Source organism: Ambystoma mexicanum, chromosome 2p (genome assembly GCF_040938575.1).
Source record: "Ambystoma mexicanum isolate Mex_15411 chromosome 2p, UKY_AmexF1_1, whole genome shotgun sequence".
NCBI lineage: Eukaryota > Metazoa > Chordata > Amphibia > Caudata > Ambystomatidae > Ambystoma > Ambystoma mexicanum.
Genome location: NC_090923.1, coordinates 958758140 through 958778383, shown reverse-complemented (window position 1 = coordinate 958778383; position 20244 = coordinate 958758140). Strand labels below are relative to the sequence as shown.

At 48.5% G+C, this 20244-nt stretch overlaps 1 protein-coding gene across 1 annotated transcript in view; it reads left to right on the top strand.

Moving 5' to 3' along the window:
• Positions 1-20244, top strand: part of ATG2A (autophagy related 2A) — a 2105371-nt gene that overhangs the window by 1599146 nt on the left and 485981 nt on the right. The window contains exon 28 of the mRNA XM_069644746.1: positions 292-462. Within this exon, the coding sequence (XP_069500847.1) occupies positions 292-462 (171 nt within the window). The remainder of the gene's footprint in view (positions 1-291; positions 463-20244) is intronic.

Sequence of the window (20244 nt, the reverse complement as noted above, 5' to 3'; positions counted from 1 at the left end):
AACCTCACACAATAAGAAAATGGTTAAACACTTAAAATAAAAACGGAGCGAATCAAAACAGCAATAGCTGTATGTGAGACATACTTGTGACTGTGTATTAAATTTGCTTCGTGAACTAGTGTAAAATGTATGTAATTTACTTTGCCCTGACATAAAGAGGTGGAAGCTGAGTCGGTGTTATAAGGATTTATTTAACTTGTCTGGTCAATATAATGCAAGGTTGCATGAAGTGTCAATCTCTCTACATCAGTGTGTGCGCCCCATAAACAAACTTCTGTTGTCTCTCTTTAGACGCAGCCCCTTTTTGAGCTCCGCTGTTCCAATAATGTAGTGCACTTGCACACCTGTGCTGATTCCTGCGCATTGCTCGCCAACCTCATCCAGTATGTGGTCAACAACGGAGACCTGCACCCACCTCCCAAGCAGGACAGTCCCACTGAGATCGCTGGCCAGAAACTGCAGGTAAAATAACCCTGCCATATTAGATGGTTGTACAGTGCATCATAACCATGTTATTCAGTTGTGTGAGGTGCGGGCAGCATGGATTACCGCCCCAGTTCGTGTTTAGGGAGCCAAAGTCCAACTGTTTCCTTTATAGGGCCATTGTAAGATTTGTGAGCTCCTGTGTGGCAGTAGACGTTAGTGCCGCCTCATTTGCATATGTATTGAGATCACCAGAAGCGACAATACATAAAATGCTTGTCAGTCTTTCATAATCTAGTGCATTTTGGTAAGTTCTATTACAAGTAGTTAATCACAAAAGCAAAGTAAAATTGTGATATGCATATGAATGATCACTAATATGATCTATGACACAGCCTTTTAGTTTTCTAAACGGTGATTGCAGCTTTTTTTAGTCACTTCTACAGACTCACAATTATGGCAGATCTGGCACAGTATGATGAAACTATTTGCACACGGTTGCACACTTTTTGTGAACTGGTGGGGTATTTGAGCCTCTTCTGCCTCTTAAGCATTTGCCTGACCACATGTTCTCAGCTCTGGTTGGTGAAAATGTATAATAAACCTACCCGACAAATATACAAATCTTTATAGAAACACATTGAGCAAAAAGGCTTTGATGGTAACTTTGTATTCCTGTCTGAGAATTCACTTCAGTGGATTGCCTTTCTCCCACAGATTCCTCATTAGATATACCTTCCAGCTTCAACTGCTCTGAAAAAAACTTCGATGGGGACCGCAGTGGACGTCGATTTTCGATCCACCTTGACTCGATGCTCCGTCGTTGGCTCTGGATGCGACGTCGGTCTTACATATAATGTGTCTCTACACCTCTGTACCTCAGTTCCTTTTTTCCATGCGCCCAGCACGCTGTTCATGAGGAACACTGTAGTACAATCTCTGATATCAAGCGTTGCACAGCATGTGGCTCGAAAATGTTGGTGAAAGGACTGCATGAAATATGCGTGTGGTGCCCAGCAGCAGTCATGACACCGAGAGTTGAATGTCTTGTGATAAGATGAACCAGAAGTCTTTGAAGGAGTGGGCGGCAAAGCTTGCAGTAGGCTGACCGCCCTCCAAGTCACTGGTGCGGTCGACGGTTCAGTCCTCGGAGGCCGAAATGGAAGGGCCTACCCTGGAGAAGGAAGAAAGCCATTGGTGGAAGACAAAGAAAAGGTTGCATTGCTGAAGTCATTCGTCATCGTTGTCCTCTCACAAGAAGCAACACCACTGTTATCGGCGCAAATCTGATTTTTCCCAAGTCCCAAATGTTGGAAATGTTTAAGAAGGCAGCTGTGGATACGGGCAAGCCCCTGATACAGCAGGCCCTGGTAGCTCCTTCGGCATCCATTGACTCCGGCACCAGTGCAAAACCAATTTCGACAGCGTCGACAGAGCCTTCAGGCTCGGCACTGAGCAAAACAGTGCCACCGTTGATGCCAAGACCTTCCAGTGCGTCCCAGACACTGATAAGCCCCTCCGAACCCAAGACCTTGTTGGCGCCAACCGCCAAACCAGCGACGTCGACTGCCGTCGAGTGGTCTTTCGTGCCAAAATCCAGATCCGATTGTTTTGGCTTCCTGGCGCACATCTTCAGCGCCAATGACAACGATCAGGGCGATGTTGACCACATATACTCTGGAGCTGGTGGTATCGACTGTTTGTCAACCAAGTGGACCTAATAGCTTTGGCTCAGGGACTGCACAACCCCTGGACACGTCTCCAGATGTCGAAATGCAACAGGCCCAGCCTTATGCCCATGCCAATGCTAAGTTCAGGGCTTTAGTTAATAGGGTGGTGGATACCCTGGAGTGGAACGCCCCAGCCCAGCCAGTGCAATGCTCTGACCTGACAGACATTCTCGATGAGGGTCCTGCCACAGAAAGGGCTATGCCTTTCAACACGGCTATTGCCAATCCCATTCCCACCTGTGGTGGCATCCTTGCACCAAATCAGACCTTACAAAACATATAGGCTGGCAAGGGGTGATTCCTCTCCTCTCATCCAACTCCGGAGGGTTTGGTGGTATAAGCGGCAACAGTATCCACCAGGCCAGCCTCTTCCACATCCAATTTGCCAATTTATAGTAGATGCCTTAGCGAAGAAAATATTTGCCTCTGGTAGCATGGCCTTGAAGGCGGTCAATGTCTCCTGTGGTTTCGCTAAATACTCCTTCAGCTTGTGGAAGGCGATTGAGAAGGCTGCCCAGTACTTCCCTGAAGGGGAGATGCAGGAGGGTTATCTGCAGTTGGTGTACAACGGAAGGGAGGTGGCCAGGGAGTCTTTGAAGATGGGCCTGGACGTGAAAGACTGTGTTGGACGATCAATGGGCTCGACCACAGTCCTCATGAGGCAGGCTTACCTGCACTCTTTGGGGTTCTCACCCAATGTCCAGAATAAGCCTCTTGACATTGCTTTTGATGGTGAGAATCTCTTCGGCCTGAAGGCAGACGTGTCTTTGGAGAAATCCAAGTGCACTGTGAAGTCACTTTGCCTAGCTCTACAACAGCCGGCCAAGCCTGCCTTTAGTTTCTCATGAAGTGGTAGAGGCTACAGGCGCTACATCCCCTACGGCAGAAAGGCTCAGCTCCCGCAAACCAAGCAGGGGCAGAGGCGTTTCCTGTCCTCTGGAAGGGGTAGGAGGCCTCTAGAGGCCAGCAGACAGTGGCAGCAGTGGTTTGGGTACCTCTGCCCTCAAAGCCGATTTGATTTCTCCTCCCAAGACTACCCGGTTGTAGGACAGTTGACTGAGCATTGGGCCCAATGGCAGGAGATTATCTCTGACGCCTGGGCGCTTCAGCTCGTGCGGTGGGTTTACTGTCTGCCTTTCTTAAAAAGACCTACAGGCAGACCTCCACCAGCTCCTTGCCATCCAGAGCAGGAGCTCCGGGAAGAACTGCAAGCCCTGCTGTTGGAGGGTGCTGTGGAAAAGGTACCACCTGGGTAGAGCGGTACGGGCTGGTATTCCCAATATTTCCTTGTACCCAAGAAGAGTGGAGGCATCCGTCCCATCTTGGACCTCAAGGCTTTGAACACTTTTCTGAGGAAAGACAAATTCAAGATGGTGACGTTGAGAGAGAGAGAGATTCTCCACGCTCTCGAGTTACAAGACTGGCTGGTGTCCATAGATCTTCGGGACGCAAACTCTCATGTGCTGATACACCAGAAGCACAGGAAGCGCCTGAGATTCCTCATAGGGGACAAGCACTACCAGTTCAAGGTGCTCCCTTTTGGGTTGACCTCAGCGCTGAGGGTCTTCACCAAGCTCATGGCGGGAGTCGCGGCTCACCTCAGGGGATCCGGTGTCCATGTGTTTCTGTACCTGGACGACTGGCTGATCCAAGGGAGGTTGGTGGAGCAGGTCTTGTCCCATCTCAGAGACACCTGTTCACTACTCCACAATCTAGGCTTCTTCCAGAACTTGCAGAAGTCTCACACAGCACCAGCACAGAGGCTCCAGTTCATCGGAGCAGTCTTAGACACTCGGGTAGGCAAGGCTTTTCCTCCTGAAGAGAGAGTCACTAGCGTTGTACAGATGGTCCAACTGTTCCAGAACCATGCCACCTTACCAGCAGCTTCCTTCCACCACCTCTTAGGTCTCATGGCCTCCTGCATTTTTCCAGAGGCGAGGCTGCGGATGCGATCTTTGCCATGGGTCCTGCGAGGTCAATGGTCTCAGTACTTCAGCACTTCGGGGGATGTTCTCAGAGTGTCCAGGACTGTAGTCGACAACCTTTCTTGACGGGCCAGCAGCAGCAACATGCTATCGAGGGAACCCTTCTGGCCTCAGGTCTGAGTGGTCACGGATGCGTCTTTGAAGGGTTGGGACGCTCACTGTGAGGACTTGCAGGTGAGTGGCCTTTGGTCAGCGATGGAGGCCAGGTGGCACATCAACAAGCCTCTGTTGCGAACCACCAGGTTAGCTCTGAAGGGGAAGCATGTCATGGGCATGACGGACAATGTGGTGGCCATGCACTATCTGAACAAGCAGGGTGATGTGTGCTCCCTCCCCCTTTGCAGAGAAGCGATGCAGCTGTGGTTCTGGCTGTTGGAGAACCAGATCTCGGTCTCAGCAGTTCATCTGCCAGGGACAGAGGAAAAGTTTGGCGGATGCTCTGGGCAGATAGAGCTCAGTCTCACACAAGTGGGATGTGTGCTAGGAAGTTCTAGAGGAGGTCTTCTCTCTCTAGGGTACCCCAGCAGTTTGCCACAGAGTCCAACAGGAAGTACAGACAGTTTTGCTTGAGGGAATTCCCAGTGAATGGCGTGCTAGGGGATGTGTTTCTAGTGGACTGGACCTCCTCTCTACACCAAGCCTTCCCTCAGATTCCCGTCATCCTGTGGGTGCTCAGGAGGTTGAAGAGGTTTCAAGCAACCCTGATCTTGATCGCCCTGGATTGGGAGAGGAGGACATGGCACTTGGAATATATATATATATATATAATATATATATGTATGTATGTGTGTATATATATATTTCAAATATGCCACTCAAATGAATAATACTGTATTATAGCACAGCTCCTTAACTGATTCTAATTCCAATATCACTAAAACTCCATACATTTTTGCTCCATCTCACATTCATACTCACTCAGTCATACAGACCTTTCACTATTTCACACAGCGTGAATAAGCATACTAGTAAGTACCGAGTTGATGTACAGAGGCATGCATGATATTTTATACAGATGACGTCATTGAAATAGAGTGAGACTCGCGGGGTAATATTATCTGTTAACTGCTGGGCCAGTAAGGTTGTACTTGGTGGTCAGAATCTGTATGTGTATGAACGTCTCTAAGAAGATGTTCGTAGCTGGCTCAACAGGATGAGAAGAGGCTTTAAAATATGATCCTGTGCTAGGCAGAAACCTGTGCAGTTCCCTTAGGGACCACTGCAAAAGGCTTGACTACAGGTGTTGGCAGTAAACCCAATTGGTAACAGTCTGTACCACCCAGATTTACCTGGTAGCTGTGGCTGAGCAGCCAGACTTCTCTCAAGAAGAGTTAGACAGTATATAGAGTATACAACATGGGTACCAAAATACAGTAGCACAAGCAAACACTGACCAGAGCTTTGGTGTTAGGTATATAATTATTTATTTAATGACACACTTAGAAACACTCTAGCACTATTATTATAAGCAAGTTCAAAAACACAGTCACTATTAATATATATACATCCCTTATTCCTTATTAGACAAGTCTTAGTTAACACCACTTATTTCCAGAAAGAGGTGAGCGCTTAACTAAAGATGGCACTCCAATAAGTTTAAGAAAAAGGGAGGGAAAAGGCAGAAATTAAGAACAGCACACAACACAATACTTTAGAAGCACTCAGCAAGGCAGGAAAGGCAAAGTCTACTTGTGAGCAAAATGTTCAGAGGCCAGGCTCCCTCTTGGAGAGAGTACAACACCAATGCACCCAAGATCACACAGTTTAAAAGGCTTTGAAAGTCTTGCAGAGGGTTTAAAAAGGAATCAGTTCAGCTCAGAAAAGTTCAGTTAGCCAGCCTCGGGCCAACCCAAGTGGTAAGTTGAGGATTTAAGAGACACCCCACACAGACGGTTGCGAGGGAGGCCAGGCAGACACAGTACCTTGAAAGTGGAGAGAATCCTCCAGCGGGTGCAGTTGTTCCTGGCAGTGAGTGCAAGTCGCGGTGTCGTCCAGAGGAAGAGATGATCTCGACGCGGAGGAAAGCTGAAGGTCGTTGCACTGCCAGGGAAGAAACCAGCCGCGGAGTTCTCCGGTAAAAAGGTACTACCCTTTTATTCGCGGTAGTGGAAAAATGTGGTGTTCCGGTTGCCGGGGTGCTTGGCACAGGCAAGGCGGCCACGAGATGATCCGGGAAGGCGAAAAGGCGGCCAAATTGGTTATCCCCACCAGTCAAAGGAAGAAGACTCTTCGGGATGAAGATCTCCTCTGTCGTTGGAAGAAGTGGTGAATCGGTTCAGCAGGGCTCCACCGGTGGTGTCGTCGTTGCAGGTTGGCTCAGCTTCTCCCTCTTCGGATTCTTTGGTCTTGTGTCGACGTCTGAAGTCCCAGTCCCCAAAGCCCTACTTTTATGCAGAAATCCCCCATTCATCAGTCCTCACTGTCACTCAAACATGCTAAGTGGTGAGGCGGGCGGCTCACCATTGGGCCAATCACACAAGAGTGCGACTTAAGTTGCCAAGGCAACTCGGTCCAGGGTGCCTAAACCCCCTCCCACACCCCCTGTTGTACCCAGACAGAGTGGCACCACTTTTGGAGGCTTCTGTGGAGAAGCCCGCCAAAAAGTGGAACAAAGGGCTCGACTTGGGTTGGAGTCACAGAAGCGAACACAAACGCCATTTTGGAACCGAGTTCTGGCAAAAAATACCAACCGGTGAATTAATATTAAATAAATAAACCGGCGGTATGTTTGAGGCTATGTTAAAAAGTATTAGCCTCGAACAATGGGAAAATCCCATAGGAATATATTCGCGGCTGAATATAAAAAGTAGTATCCACTGCCACCAGCCAAAACTCGCTCAGGGGGGACTGGACAGTGCCCCCTCGAACAACAGACCCAGGGGCAATCGAATTGCCCCTACCAGTACGTCCACAATATGATGCTTTGTACTGGTTCTGTTCACAATTTAGGACTAGTAAAGCCAATGGTGACTTTACATGCCCTGGGAGACAGTAGTCAGTCCCAGGGTAAAGAGTCTATGTTTGAGGGTCACTATGACACCCCTGTGGTACGGCACAGCGGGTGCTGTGTAACACATATACCAAAAACACATGAAGCCCTATGGAGTAAAAGACCCTATAGCCCATAAAACACATTCCAAAGTCAAAGGATATCTCAAATCGTCTAAGAGTGGGAGAAAAGAGTCTCACTCTTAGCAGGAGAAAAAATAAACCCCAAAAATCAAGAAAAGCTGCTGGGGACTCACTAGGTTTGGGAAATTAGCCTTAACAGAGAATTCTCCCTAACATCTTGGAATACAGGACGGGCGGCCCCCACACTCGAAAATAGCAGGAGATACCACAGAGTCAACGCGGTACGCCATACTTTGGCAAAAAATATCCCATTAAAAGGAGGGGTTGTATGTCAAACATATTAGGTTGTATGACAAAAAGTGTGAGATCATCATGCCATGGGCGGCTAATGATAGACAGGTTTTATGTGCTTACATTACAGCAGTGAATACGTGAATTGTATCAGCATTGTGCTACTTGTTAAATTATTGAAAGAACGAGGTCGCTAACGTGGCTGGAAAAGATACCTGCTATTATCATTACCCAATGGATCGAAAACGTTAGGTGCCACGGGCTACTGATGGCCCTTTTAGGCTGCAACAAGTAAGTGTTACACCTGCATATATTGGGCTGATTGTTAGGATATATACCTTCGAAGGGATTGTGTCCTCCGACGTATTCCTTATCTTAGATAGAAATCCTTCAGCTTTGCTGGCCTCGGAAAATTTTTTTCGCCAGAGGGCGCTGCGCGTCGATGATCGCCGAGTCGATGACCCTCGACGGCCTCCGTGCCGACGTCGACGTCATCCTGCCTATAAAGGCCGCGCGCAGCGTCCGTTGCTCAGTTCCGTTTTTCCGCGCTTCGTTGTGCCTCGGAACACCGTTGCTCAGTTCTCGTCAAGATAACGTATATAATAACTACTATTTACCTCGATATCGATGGCATCCTCCTCCGACCCGACGACCCCTCGGTCCGGTTTCAAAAAGTGCCGAGACTGCGGGAAGAAAATGTCGTTGACGGACCCTCACAGGGTCTGTTTGTGGTGTCTGGGAATCACGCACCAGAGTTCGGAGTGTGAGGAATGCCTTTCCATGACGGCGAAAGCCTTGAAGGAGCGTAGGGGGAAGCTCGAGAGAGGTAGGTCAACTTTAACTTCCTCGAAAGCTTCTTCGGTAGAGTCGAGACGTTCGTCTCCTCACCATAAAAAACACTCTCGATCTAGATCACGAAGTGGCTCCCACCACTCGTCGACATCGAGACACTCGAAGAAGAGACGTAGGAGATCCCCTTCGTCATCTTCGTCGAGTTCTCCTGAGAGAGTTCATTGCCCCACAAAACGCAGCTCGCAAGCTGAGTGGGAGGAATTCAGGAAAAAGATGCTAAGCGTCTTCGAGAAAGCGGCCTCGTCCCCCTCGAAGACAGCTGAGGGTGATACCCCGGGTAAAAAACCCAAAAAATCTAAACGCCGCGAGTCGCAGTACCCGGCGGAAAAGTCAACCCGAAAGCGCCTCGAGCCATCGGGAGATAAAGCATCATCGACGCCATCGTCGAAAACTCCTTCGAAACAGAGGTCGGCGCCATCGACGCCGTTGTCGAAGGATTCATCGGCGCATCAGTCGATCGAGTCGACGCCGACGTCGACGCCGATATCGACGCCGGTGAAGGAAAGAACCACGGCTACTCCACAGCCAACGGTTAGACAAAAGACCTCCGACTCGACGCCGAGAACGTCGACGTCGTTCTCGAGCAGGACTCCGATCCTTTCGAGTTCTTCGAGGCCTAGTACACATTTCTCGACGCTTTTCACGGCGCCTTCGAGTACTTTCACGTCGGTGTCGACGACATCGACGTTTTCAAGGCCTGTGATGATGGCTCCTTCTGCATTGGAAATGGGGTTTATACCATTCCAAAAACCAATGTATCCCCCTTTAACCTCGATTTTTGAGGAAAGGGAGGATTCAGACCAAGATATTGATTTACAGAGGACCACATCACCAGAGCCAGAGACTTTCGCCTCTGAGGAAGGAAGATTAAAAAATCTTCAGGATGCACTTCAGGAAGCTAGTGGCTTGGACACTTCTCCTGAAGCAGAATTTATCAAACCAGACCCAGGAGAACATGCGGAGACTCCATATAGAGCTCTGATGTCTAGAATCATAGAATTTATGGGTTGGTCTGCACCTTCTCCTGCCTTTCAGCAGGATGACCTCACTGACATACTGGACAAGGGCCCACAGGAGGATCCTGTGGTTCCATTTCACTCTGCTCTACAGAGAAGGATTTTGACAAACTGGGAAACGCCAGAAATTATCCCGGCAGTAAATAAAAAACTGTCAACAAAATACAGGGTGGCTAGTTCTGACCCTGAATATTTGTCAAAACACCCTACTCCTGAGAGCTTGGTTGTACAGGCTGCAACCTCATCAGGCAGCACATCTGCATACCCCACTGCTCCGCAGGATAGGGATGACAAAAAGTATGATGCCATGGCTAAGAAGGTTTTTTCTGCCTGTAGCATGGCGTTAAAGTCTATTAACGCGACCTGTACGCTCGCTAGGTTCAGCCACACCCTTTGGGAGTGCGCTTCATCAGCGGCTGACTGCCTCCAAGAAGGAGAGGAAAGGGACGCATTTTTAAACATCATCAGGGATGGTAAAGATGCGATGTGCGAGACCCTACAAACTGGCCTAGATTCTGCTGACAGTATCAGCAGGGCCATGGCGGCAAGTACCACAATCCGCAGGCATGCGTGGTTGAGGAAGTCTGGTTTTGCCTCTGACGTGCAGACCAGGCTTTTGAATATGCCCTTTGACGGTTCTACCCTCTTTGGAAAGAAGGCGGATGACAGTTTGGAGAAACTGCAAACGTCCAAGGCAGCAGCCAAGTCATTGGGAGCTGCTATCCGTCAGAATACCTTTCGTCCTTCGGGATCATCGTGGAGAGGACGGTCCTTTCGTTACTATTCCTCATATGGAAGGGGCAGGGGACGACCGGCTCAAAGAGGCCAAGGAAGATTTACCCGTGGTGGACGGGGTAGGGGAAAGAAAGCCGCACCCGCAGGAGCAGGAGCCACTTTACCTTCGGCAACTGCATCAGCCGCTTCAAAACCACTCTGAGGTCTCCCCTCACAGAACACCAGTAGGGGGCAGGTTAACTCACCATCTGACGGAATGGCAGGCTATTACGTCAGATGCTTGGGCTCTGGAGACAGTGGCCCAAGGTTACTGCCTGCCCTTCCTACATATCCCTCAGAGTCATCCACCGGGGAACAACCCTTTGAAGCTTCCAGATCCGCTCCTCTTGCAGGAGGTTTTAGACCTGCTAGAGAAAGGTGCCATAGAACTGGTACCTGTAGCGGAAAGGAACAAGGGTTGGTACTCCCCCTACTTCATAATACCGAAGAAGGACGGAGGACTGAGACCCATCTTAGACTTACGGGAATTGAACAAATTCCTCCGAAAGGACAAGTTCAAGATGGTGACTCTCTCTCAGATCCTTCAGGCCCTCCAGCTTCAGGACTGGTTGGTATCTCTAGACCTCCAGGACGCTTATTTCCATGTGCCGATCCATCCCAGGCACAGGAGATACCTGAGGTTCGCAATTGGCAGCTCTCATTATCAATTTCGAGTTCTGCCATTTGGGCTAACCTCCGCCCCGAGGGTCTTTACCAAGCTAATGTCGGTTGTGGCTGCAAGTCTAAGGAGGGAAGGGATTCATGTCTACCCTTACCTAGACGATTGGTTGATCAGAGCTGTATCTTCGGAACAGGCTCAGAGACAACTAGATTATGTTTGCCACTTCCTTCACAAGCTGGGCTTCTCCCTCAATTTAAAGAAGTCACAGATGATACCATCACAGAGACTCCAATTCATTGGAGCAGTCCTGGACACTTCCCTGGGAAAAGCCTTGCCACCAGAGGTGAGGGCTCGAGATATTCTGCAGATGGTCATCAGATTTCAGAATGCCCAATATCTCCCAGCCTACGACTTTCTGAGGTTGCTAGGCCTCATGGCATCCTGCATATTCCTCGTGCCGGAGGCTCGCCTGAGAATGAGATCCCTCCAGTGGGCACTGAGAACTCAGTGGTCACAGTTCTCAGGAAGGATGACAGATCTCCTTCGGATCCCGGTCAAAGTAGCCCGAGACCTTCAGTGGTGGGCCTGTCGGGAGAACATCCTGAAAGGAGAAATGTTTTGGCAACCATGGCCGGAGATAACAGTAGTCACGGATGCCTCACTCACGGGGTGGGGAGCTCACGCCAACGACTTGACCATCAGCGGTCGTTGGTCTCCATCGGAGTCCAGACTACATATCAACCTGTTGGAGCTGAGAGCCATCAGACTAGCGCTGAAGGCTTTTCTGCCGTCTGTACGGGGAAGAAACGTCCTAATAATGACGGACAATACAGTGGCCATGCACTACCTCAACAAAAGAGGAGGCGTAGGCTCACTACCACTGTGCAGAGAGGCGATGCAGCTCTGGTTTTGGGCAATTCAGGAAGGAATCTCTCTATCGGCAATTCACCTAGCCGGAGAGAAGAACTTGACAGCGGACGCTCTGAGCAGGCAGAGCACAGTCTCTCACGAGTGGGAGATAGCTCAGGAAGTCCTTCAAGAGATCTTCGCCCTTTGGGGAACCCCTCAAGTGGATCTGTTCGCCACCAGTATCAACAGGAAGTGCGACAGATTTTGCTCAAGGGAATTTCCCCCGAGAGGAGCTCTAGGAGATGCGTTCGTAGTGGACTGGGAGTTCCCACTTCTGTACGCGTTCCCTCCGGTCCCTGTCATTCCTCAAATGATCAGGAGGTTGAGAAGGTTTCGGAAGACCATGATCCTAATTGCCCCGGATTGGGCCAGGAGAACGTGGTACCCGGACCTTCTAGACATGTCCATCTGCCCTCCAATTCGACTGCCATACAGAGAGGATCTTCTCTCGCAGAAGGAAGGTCAGGTTCTCCATCCAGCCATCAAGACCCTCAACCTTCACGCTTGGTGTCTGAAAGGTTGAGGTACAAGGATTGGGACCTTCCGGATGATGTTATGGAGGTGTTGCTTTCGGCCAGAAGGCCGGCAACTAAAACTCTATACCGCTGCCGTTGGAACAAATTTTGCAGCTGGTGCAGAGAAAAGAATATTGAACCCTTTTCTTGTGGTACACCTATGGTGTTGTCATTCTTACTTTACCTGGCTAATTCAGGCCTACAGGTTGGCACAATTAAGGGCTATCTCGCAGCGCTATCAATCTTTAAGCGCACTGCAGAGGAGCCTTCATACTTCAAAATTCCATTGGTAATACAATACCTAAAAGGATTAACTAATGTTTATCCCCCGAAACCTTTTCAAGTTCCCTTATGGGATTTAAACCTAATTTTAAACTTCCTAAAGGGTGCCCCTTTTGAACCACTACACTCTTGTTCATTGAAGCTTCTCACCCTCAAAACTGTTTTGCTAATAGCATTGACATCTGCTAGAAGGGTTAGCGAGTTGCAAGCCTTATCGTGTAAACCTCCACATACAATCTTTTACAAGGACAAAGTTGTTCTTCAGGTGAAGCCTAACTTCCTCCCGAAGGTAGTCTCGGAGTTTCACATCACTCAGAAGATTATATTACCTTCTTTCTACCCTCCTCCTCATCCGGGGAAGGAGGAAGAGAGACTGCACAGGCTGGACCCTAAGCGAGCCTTGAGCTTCTATATCAGCAGATTGGCTAAGATCAGACAAGCAGACCAACTCTTTGTAGGTTATGCAGGACATAAGTTGGGCCTTCCAATAACAAAACAAACCATCTCCAGATGGATTATTTTAGCCATTCTGGAGTGCTACAAATTGGCAGGAAAGGAGCCTCCTCAAAATCTAAGGGCTCATTCTACCAGGGGTATCGCAACATCCTCAGCCCTTCAAAGAGGGGTGCCAATTCGAGATATATGTGCGGCTGCCACATGGTCGTCCGCACATACATTTACCAAATTCTATAGCCTGGATTCCTCCTCTAGTCAAGAAACTAGATTCGGCAAGGCTGTGTTACACTCTGTCCATTCTGGAAGGGTAACATAACTTTTATTACTCCCGCCTCCAGTCACAATACCACTGCTATGGGAGTCTATCTAAGATAAGGAATACGTCGGAGGACACAATCCCTTCGAAGAACTAGTTACTCTTACCTTGTAACGTTCTTTCGATGGGATGTTCCTCCGACGTATTCCTTATCGACCCTCCCATCCATCCCCGCAGTATGACTTCCTGTGGGTTTGCAGCCTATGCTCCTTCAAGGTGATTAGTCTAATCCAAAAACATTACTGGGGACTACAAAACGGAACTGAGCAACGGACGCTGCGCGCGGCCTTTATAGGCAGGATGACGTCGACGTCGGCACGGAGGCCGTCGAGGGTCATCGACTCGGCGATCATCGACGCGCAGCGCCCTCTGGCGAAAAAAATTTTCCGAGGCCAGCAAAGCTGAAGGATTTCTATCTAAGATAAGGAATACGTCGGAGGAACATCCCATCGAAAGAACGTTACAAGGTAAGAGTAACTAGTTCATCTAGTGTAAAGCCATTTACTAAAAAGGAGAGGCAGGCTTTTCACCTTCTGCCTTTGTTAAATAGGCTCTTCTGTAGAATCGTAAAGTCACTGGAGCACTGAGTATTGGTCCATTTATGTTTTCACTACTTTAATGAGTTGAGGTGTGTGCAAATCTATGTAATTAAGAAAAAATTACATGCCCAATTGAGTTGAGGCTTTATGTTAAAGTAATAAGGACGTTTAGAATCAAAAGGGTAATTAGGTTTTATTGTGTCTTTGTGTAGATGTCTCCTGCTCCATGTACCTAAGGGTGAAGCACTAGTTGTGCCCCACCAGAGTCCTGAAGAAGGTTGGGAATAAGAGGGCCTTATTGATGCCCATAAAAGCCAACTGAAACACGTGTCGACGAGTTCAATCTCTTAGAAGATCGGAAATGTACATGTGTATTTGAATATCGGGTTAAGAAGGATTTGGATAATGGCTGTGATTAATATGTTACCAATATGCAATGTGAAATAGTGAAGGGTCTGTATGACAAGTATGAATGTGAGATGTAGTGAAAATGTATGGAGCTTTAGGAATATTGGAATATGTTAAGGAGCTGTGCTCTAATACAGTATTATTCATTTGAGTCGCATATTTGAAATACATTTATATTTTTGTATTTTATTGAGTTAGTAAGTGTTCTTCCATCCTTACAGCTACGGTCCATACTAAATAAATATGTGACTCTTACCTGGAGGACCATAAGCATTACAGGTACTCTTTATTTGTGTATACTTGGACCTTCTTTACTTGACCATCTGCCCACCTCCCAGGTTGGCTTGTCGCCCAGATCTCCTATCACAGTCTGAAGGTCAGGTACTACACTCGAACCTGGAATCACTCAATTTACATGCGTGGCTCTTGAGAGGGTGAGATATGATGACTGACTGGGACCTCTCTGATGAGGTACTTGAGGCGCTGCTGGCGGCATGCAGACCGTCTACCAGGTTGCTGCATACATGCAGGTGGTGAAGATTTGAGGCGTGGTGCGGGGGACGCAAGATTGATCCGATCTCTTGCCCCACCACTACACAGTGATGAAGTACCTTCTGTCACTGGCCTCTTCGGGTCTCAGGTCACCACAGTCGAAGCATACTTGGCGACTCTGTGTTTAAAAGCTCTCCGGATCAAGGGTGTTGCTTGGCGATTCCGGTTATGGCCCTATTCCTGAAGGGCCTTGTGAATACGTTTCCGCCTACTCCTTTTGTCGTTCCTGATTGGGACCTGAATTTGGTCCTCCCATTTCTTATGGCAGCTCCATTTGAGCCATTACATTCTTGTTCACTGTGGTTGTTAACTTTGAAAACCGCTTTCCTGGTGGGCATCACTTCAGCAAGGCGGGGCAGCGTGCTGCAGGCCCTATCTTGTAAGCCACCTTTCCTTTTCTTTTTTTGTGAAAAGGTTTCTCTGAAGGTGAGACCCGGGTTCCTGCCTAAGGTGATGTCTGAATTCAACTTATCCCAGGCAATCGATCTTCCTGTGTTTTATCCACCTTTGCACCAGTGGCGTAACACAAAATTTGGGGGCCCCCCTCCGAGCTATCCTGAGGGCCCCCCCCCCCCAACTCGTCAACAAATTGCTGGTTGTGCCACAGTCTGGACCAGCTTAGATTACCACGCTTGCGCAATACGCACAAACGTGCTGCTTCAGGGGTATGCCGCAAACTGCATTCTGAGAAAGATATAAATATGTGTTTTAATGCATTATACAGCACACTTTCTGAGAAAACATTGGCTAAAAGGCCAGAGCGTGTGCGATTGTTTTGTAGGGTAACACCAATCCAAAAATCCAATACATACAAGTCACCAACAGTGCACAGGAACATTAATGCTTTAATGAATATAATGCTTTGTTATTAAAAATGCCATGCCACAATGAAAACATGTCCAACTGGCTGCACCATGTAGAACAGTCTAGACACGTAATAACATATTACAGTAAAGCATGCCAGGCCACATTTAGACGTACCTAGACTGGTTGCCCCAAAATGCCAGTCGAAGCAATAACACTTAACATGGTTATTTTATCACAGATGCCCAGAAAAATATACAATGCTGCAGTACGAAACGGCTAGACTGGCAGCACCCAAATGCCAATCTAGCCAGGTAATTACACTTAGCAGGACTGCTTTATGAGAGAAGCCAGGCATTACCTCCATGTCCCTCTACCTCATCCCAGTTTGTGTGTATGAATCAAAGTGCCTCATACACAAGTACTGGGACGAGGACGAATAGGGCAATTAGTAATGAACATTACCAATAAGTAACCAAGGGATTAAACACAAGTAGTGGCGCAACACCATTGAGCTGACTGGGTTTCAGCCCTCTCCCCCAGCCGCCAACCCCCCACCATTGAAATTTTGGGCTATATTGACTCAACCTGACTGACCTACGGAGCCGTTGCCGGACAGAACAGGACACAGTTGTTAAACGCCACCTGTTTTTCGCTATTAACAAAGGCCCAGCAATTAATGTAAGGCATTTCACTGTTAGTACCTGCATTAAAATGCATAATTCTTTAGGCAATTGAAATCTTGATGTGGGTTTAGTACTTGCATGCCAGGGAAATGATTGGAAGGGTAGAGAGGGGACAGGAGACAGCTTATTCTCACCGCAGTCCATATGTATGAGTGCTTTCAGGATTAAAGGAGAGAGTTAAATGCTTGCAACATTGAAGCTGCACTAGAATAGTCTCATTAGAATGCATAAAGAAGTTAGATGCCCCACACAAATAAGTTTGCACCTCCCTGACCACCCATGAAGTTAGCACCTCTCCCTTAATGTGAAGGGTTAGCACCCCATCTCCCGAAAATGTAGGTTTTGTTGCGCCCCTGAACACAAGCACACACACACACACAATTCACCATTCACACGTACACCCAGCCACCCATACATTTAAGTGTGCACCTTTTCACCATACAGTCACACAAGCATCCACCTATACATTTAAGTGTGCACCCTTTCACCATACACTCACACAGGCAGCCACCCATACATTTAAGTGCCAACTCTTTCACCATACACTCGACACGCACACCCATACATTTCATTGTGCACTTTCACCATACACTCACACAGCAGCCACCTATGCATTCAGGTATGCACCCTTTCAACATACACTCACACACAAGTCATGGGGTTGAGGGGAGCCCTATTACTTTCAAAAGAAATGGTTTCTTTTTTTAAGTCACTCTGACTTCATAAAGAAATTATTTCCGTTAAGGACAGAACCATAATAGAAATAATGACTATATGAAGGCAGAGTGACTACAAAAAGAAACTATTTTTCTGGAGGCCTCCATGTCGTGGGAGCTCCCCCAACCCACGACATGGAGGCCTCCAGCCTAGAGGCTTCCATGTCATGGGGTGGCGAGGAGTCCTCAGACTTCAGAAAAGACAGTTTCTTTTTGTAGTCACTCTGACTTCATAAAGACATTATTTATGTTATGCTGTAACAGAAATGATTTCTTTATGAAGTCAGAGTGACTAAAAAAAAATATTTTTTTAGTCCAAAGGGGCCCCCCTCCCAGGACATGTGATAGCAGGGCCCCCCGCACCACGAGGGATGCGCACGCCCCCGATATGCCAGTGCTCTGCAGCCCTCTAAGGGGGAGGAGCGCTTCCACAGTCTGGGCCCTGAGAGGGCATTGAGCTTTTACGTAGCCACGACGGCTGAGTACAGGAAAGTTGACCAATTTTTTGTGGCCTTCTCCATATCTAGAAAAGGTTTGGCAGTATCTAAACAAACAATCTCACGGTGTATCACACTGTGCATCTCGGAGTGCTATCACAGCGTGCGGAAGGAGTTGCCCCCGGGCATCAGGGCCCATTCCACCAGAGAGGGTTCTACCTCTACGGCACTGCAGAAAGGAGTACCGGTTAAGGACATCTGCCAGGCCACGACCTGGTCTTCACTTCATACATTTACAAAGTATTGCAGTCTGGACTTCGCCCGTTGGGCTGATGCTCGCTTTGGAAGGGTAGTGTTGCAGAATCTTCTGCTATGAAAGCTTTCATCCCGCCGGCAACACTACTTCTGCTTTCGGAATCTATCTGATGAGCAATCTGCAGGAGAAAGGCAATCCATTGAAGGAGAAACTGCTTACCGTAATGTTCTTTCTATGGATTCCTCTCCCGTAGATTCCTCATCACCCGTCCCATCCATCCCCGCTACGAAGGCGTCTGAAGTAGTTGACTGTCTTTCTCCTGAGAACGCAAAGGTTCCAGGGTCTCCTGTCCCCTTCTTGGTTCAGTACTGCATTCCTTCTGCAGCCTCTATTTCTGAAAAACAAAAAAGTGTGTATGTGTCTGTATATGTATATATATTTATTTCTGAGGCTTGTGGAATCTGCTTAGATCACATGCTGTGCATAGGCCGACATCTAGTGGAAGCTGCGGAGTATTAGTTTGTTTTTCGAAACTCGAAAATGGGCGTCGACACAGGGCTTGCCAGTAATACTATCCCTAGTGTGACGTCCACTGTACCCATGATCCCTCACGCGTGTAGGACCCTCAGATTGTTTTTTTCCACCATACTTGTTGGAAGCATTGTTGCAGAGTTTCCTGGCTTTCTGCCATTTTGCTAAAAAACATTTAAATGTCCCCCTTCTTTCACTCCCACGCCGAGATCCAGAAGATCGATACCGGTCCGAAGTACAGACAACCGTCGAGACTGCACAACGGACTTTGGGCCTCGGAAGGCCTCTTACCTCGGCCCTGCAAGTAGGGAGAGTGGGGGGTGGAAACATACTCACACTCGTTATTATTTCCTACATATACTAGCCCGCTGCCATAAGGTGACATATGGAGAATACTCCATTTAAATTTTGCCCCAAGTGCAACCGCAAGTACCCTTGGGTTGACAAACACGCCACCTGTAATCTCTGTCTGCCTAGGGACCACCCCGAGGCTAACTGCAGAGCGTGTAGCCTTTTTAAGGCAAAGACACTAAAGGACCGCTCCACTAAACGTTGGGCCCATCACGGCAGGCAGCTCGAGGCCATGGAAGTGGTGGGATCCTTCAGTGATGGCAGCAACGCCGCCCTTTCAGACGGCGAGGGCACAAGGGCGTCGAAAGACACCCAAGCGCTAGTCCCCGACCTCGGAGGATTGTCTGGCGGGGCAGTTATGCGGAACACACCCGGCGGCACGAGCGCTACCCAGTCTACTACAACTAAACACACTAATCCCAGCCGAGACTAGACCCCCGTGTCGAGTTCTTGTAAGAAGGAGGCAAATGGAGAGCGGTCCACAGAATCAGTGTCCTCTGGGAGTTCCAGGTCGAGATCGCCTCACGACACACGGCAACCGTCCACAGTTGCCAAGAATGCCTCGCTCCACAAAGTCACAGAGGTATGGTCGTCAGATGACGAATCCGACCTCCACCCCCAAGCTGCACGCTTAGTCGGCTCCGGCAGCCCGTTCGGCGTCTGCCTCCGAAAGTCAAGATGCACACACGAAAGATTCGGAGAGTACCTTACACACCCCCGAATCTCGACGCCAGGCGTCAAGGTTCAGAGAAGGTCAAAACATCAGGGAAACACTCTTCTACTCAAGGGGAAGGGGACAAACAGCAGAAAAAGTCATCACACTCAACTTCTGCACCCCAGGTACACAAGGACACACACAAGTCTTCAGATAAGGATAGATCCAATACCCCTGTGCCTGTCACTACACCCAAACTTATCCCTCCCACTCCTCAGGATATGGGAATAGAAGAGGAACCTCAACAGGAGGTTGTCATCCCCAGTTCCAGAGAATGGAGCATTGAGGACATAGACAGGGTAATGAGAAGAATGTCTTCCTTGGCTAATTTCTACGCAATAAATCCAGAGCATTTTCTCAGTTATCAGAGTACCCCTAACAATGCTACTCCTTCAGAATCCAAGGACCCTCAGCCTCCTAGTAAGAGACCTCGGTTTGAGACTCCAGCTCAGGGCCTCATTTCATACCCTTACTACATCCAACCTTACCAGCAGTATGGTGAGGATCCAGACATAGAAATGTTGGACTACCAAACAGGAGTCAATTATTATGGAGATGACGAGGGCCAAGATGGGGAGGAGGAAGACGAGGCAGAAGTCTACAATATAGACTCTCCTGTTCGCAAAGAACCACAGGTCACTGACTCTCCAGTAGGTAATCAGCCCCTTCTAAATGAGGTCTTAGCTAGAGCTGCAGAGCACTTCCATATAGACACTCAGGGGGCGCAAGAAGAGAGGGACTTTGCAGAGGAGATCATGGGGGACAAAAAACCCATTGCCCAAGCCATCCCAATTCTGAAGTCCATCCAACACAGAATTGATCCTTCCCTCCTCACCCCTAACCTCACCAGGGCTGTAAACCCCAGAATTGAAAAGATGTTCAGGGCCGCCCAGTCAGACCCACTTTACATAAGGGGTCAATTTAAGCCCGACTCGTTGGTAGTCACTAACACCAGAAAAAGAGCAGGGACACCTCTATCAGCATCTGAGGCTCCCCCAAACAAGGA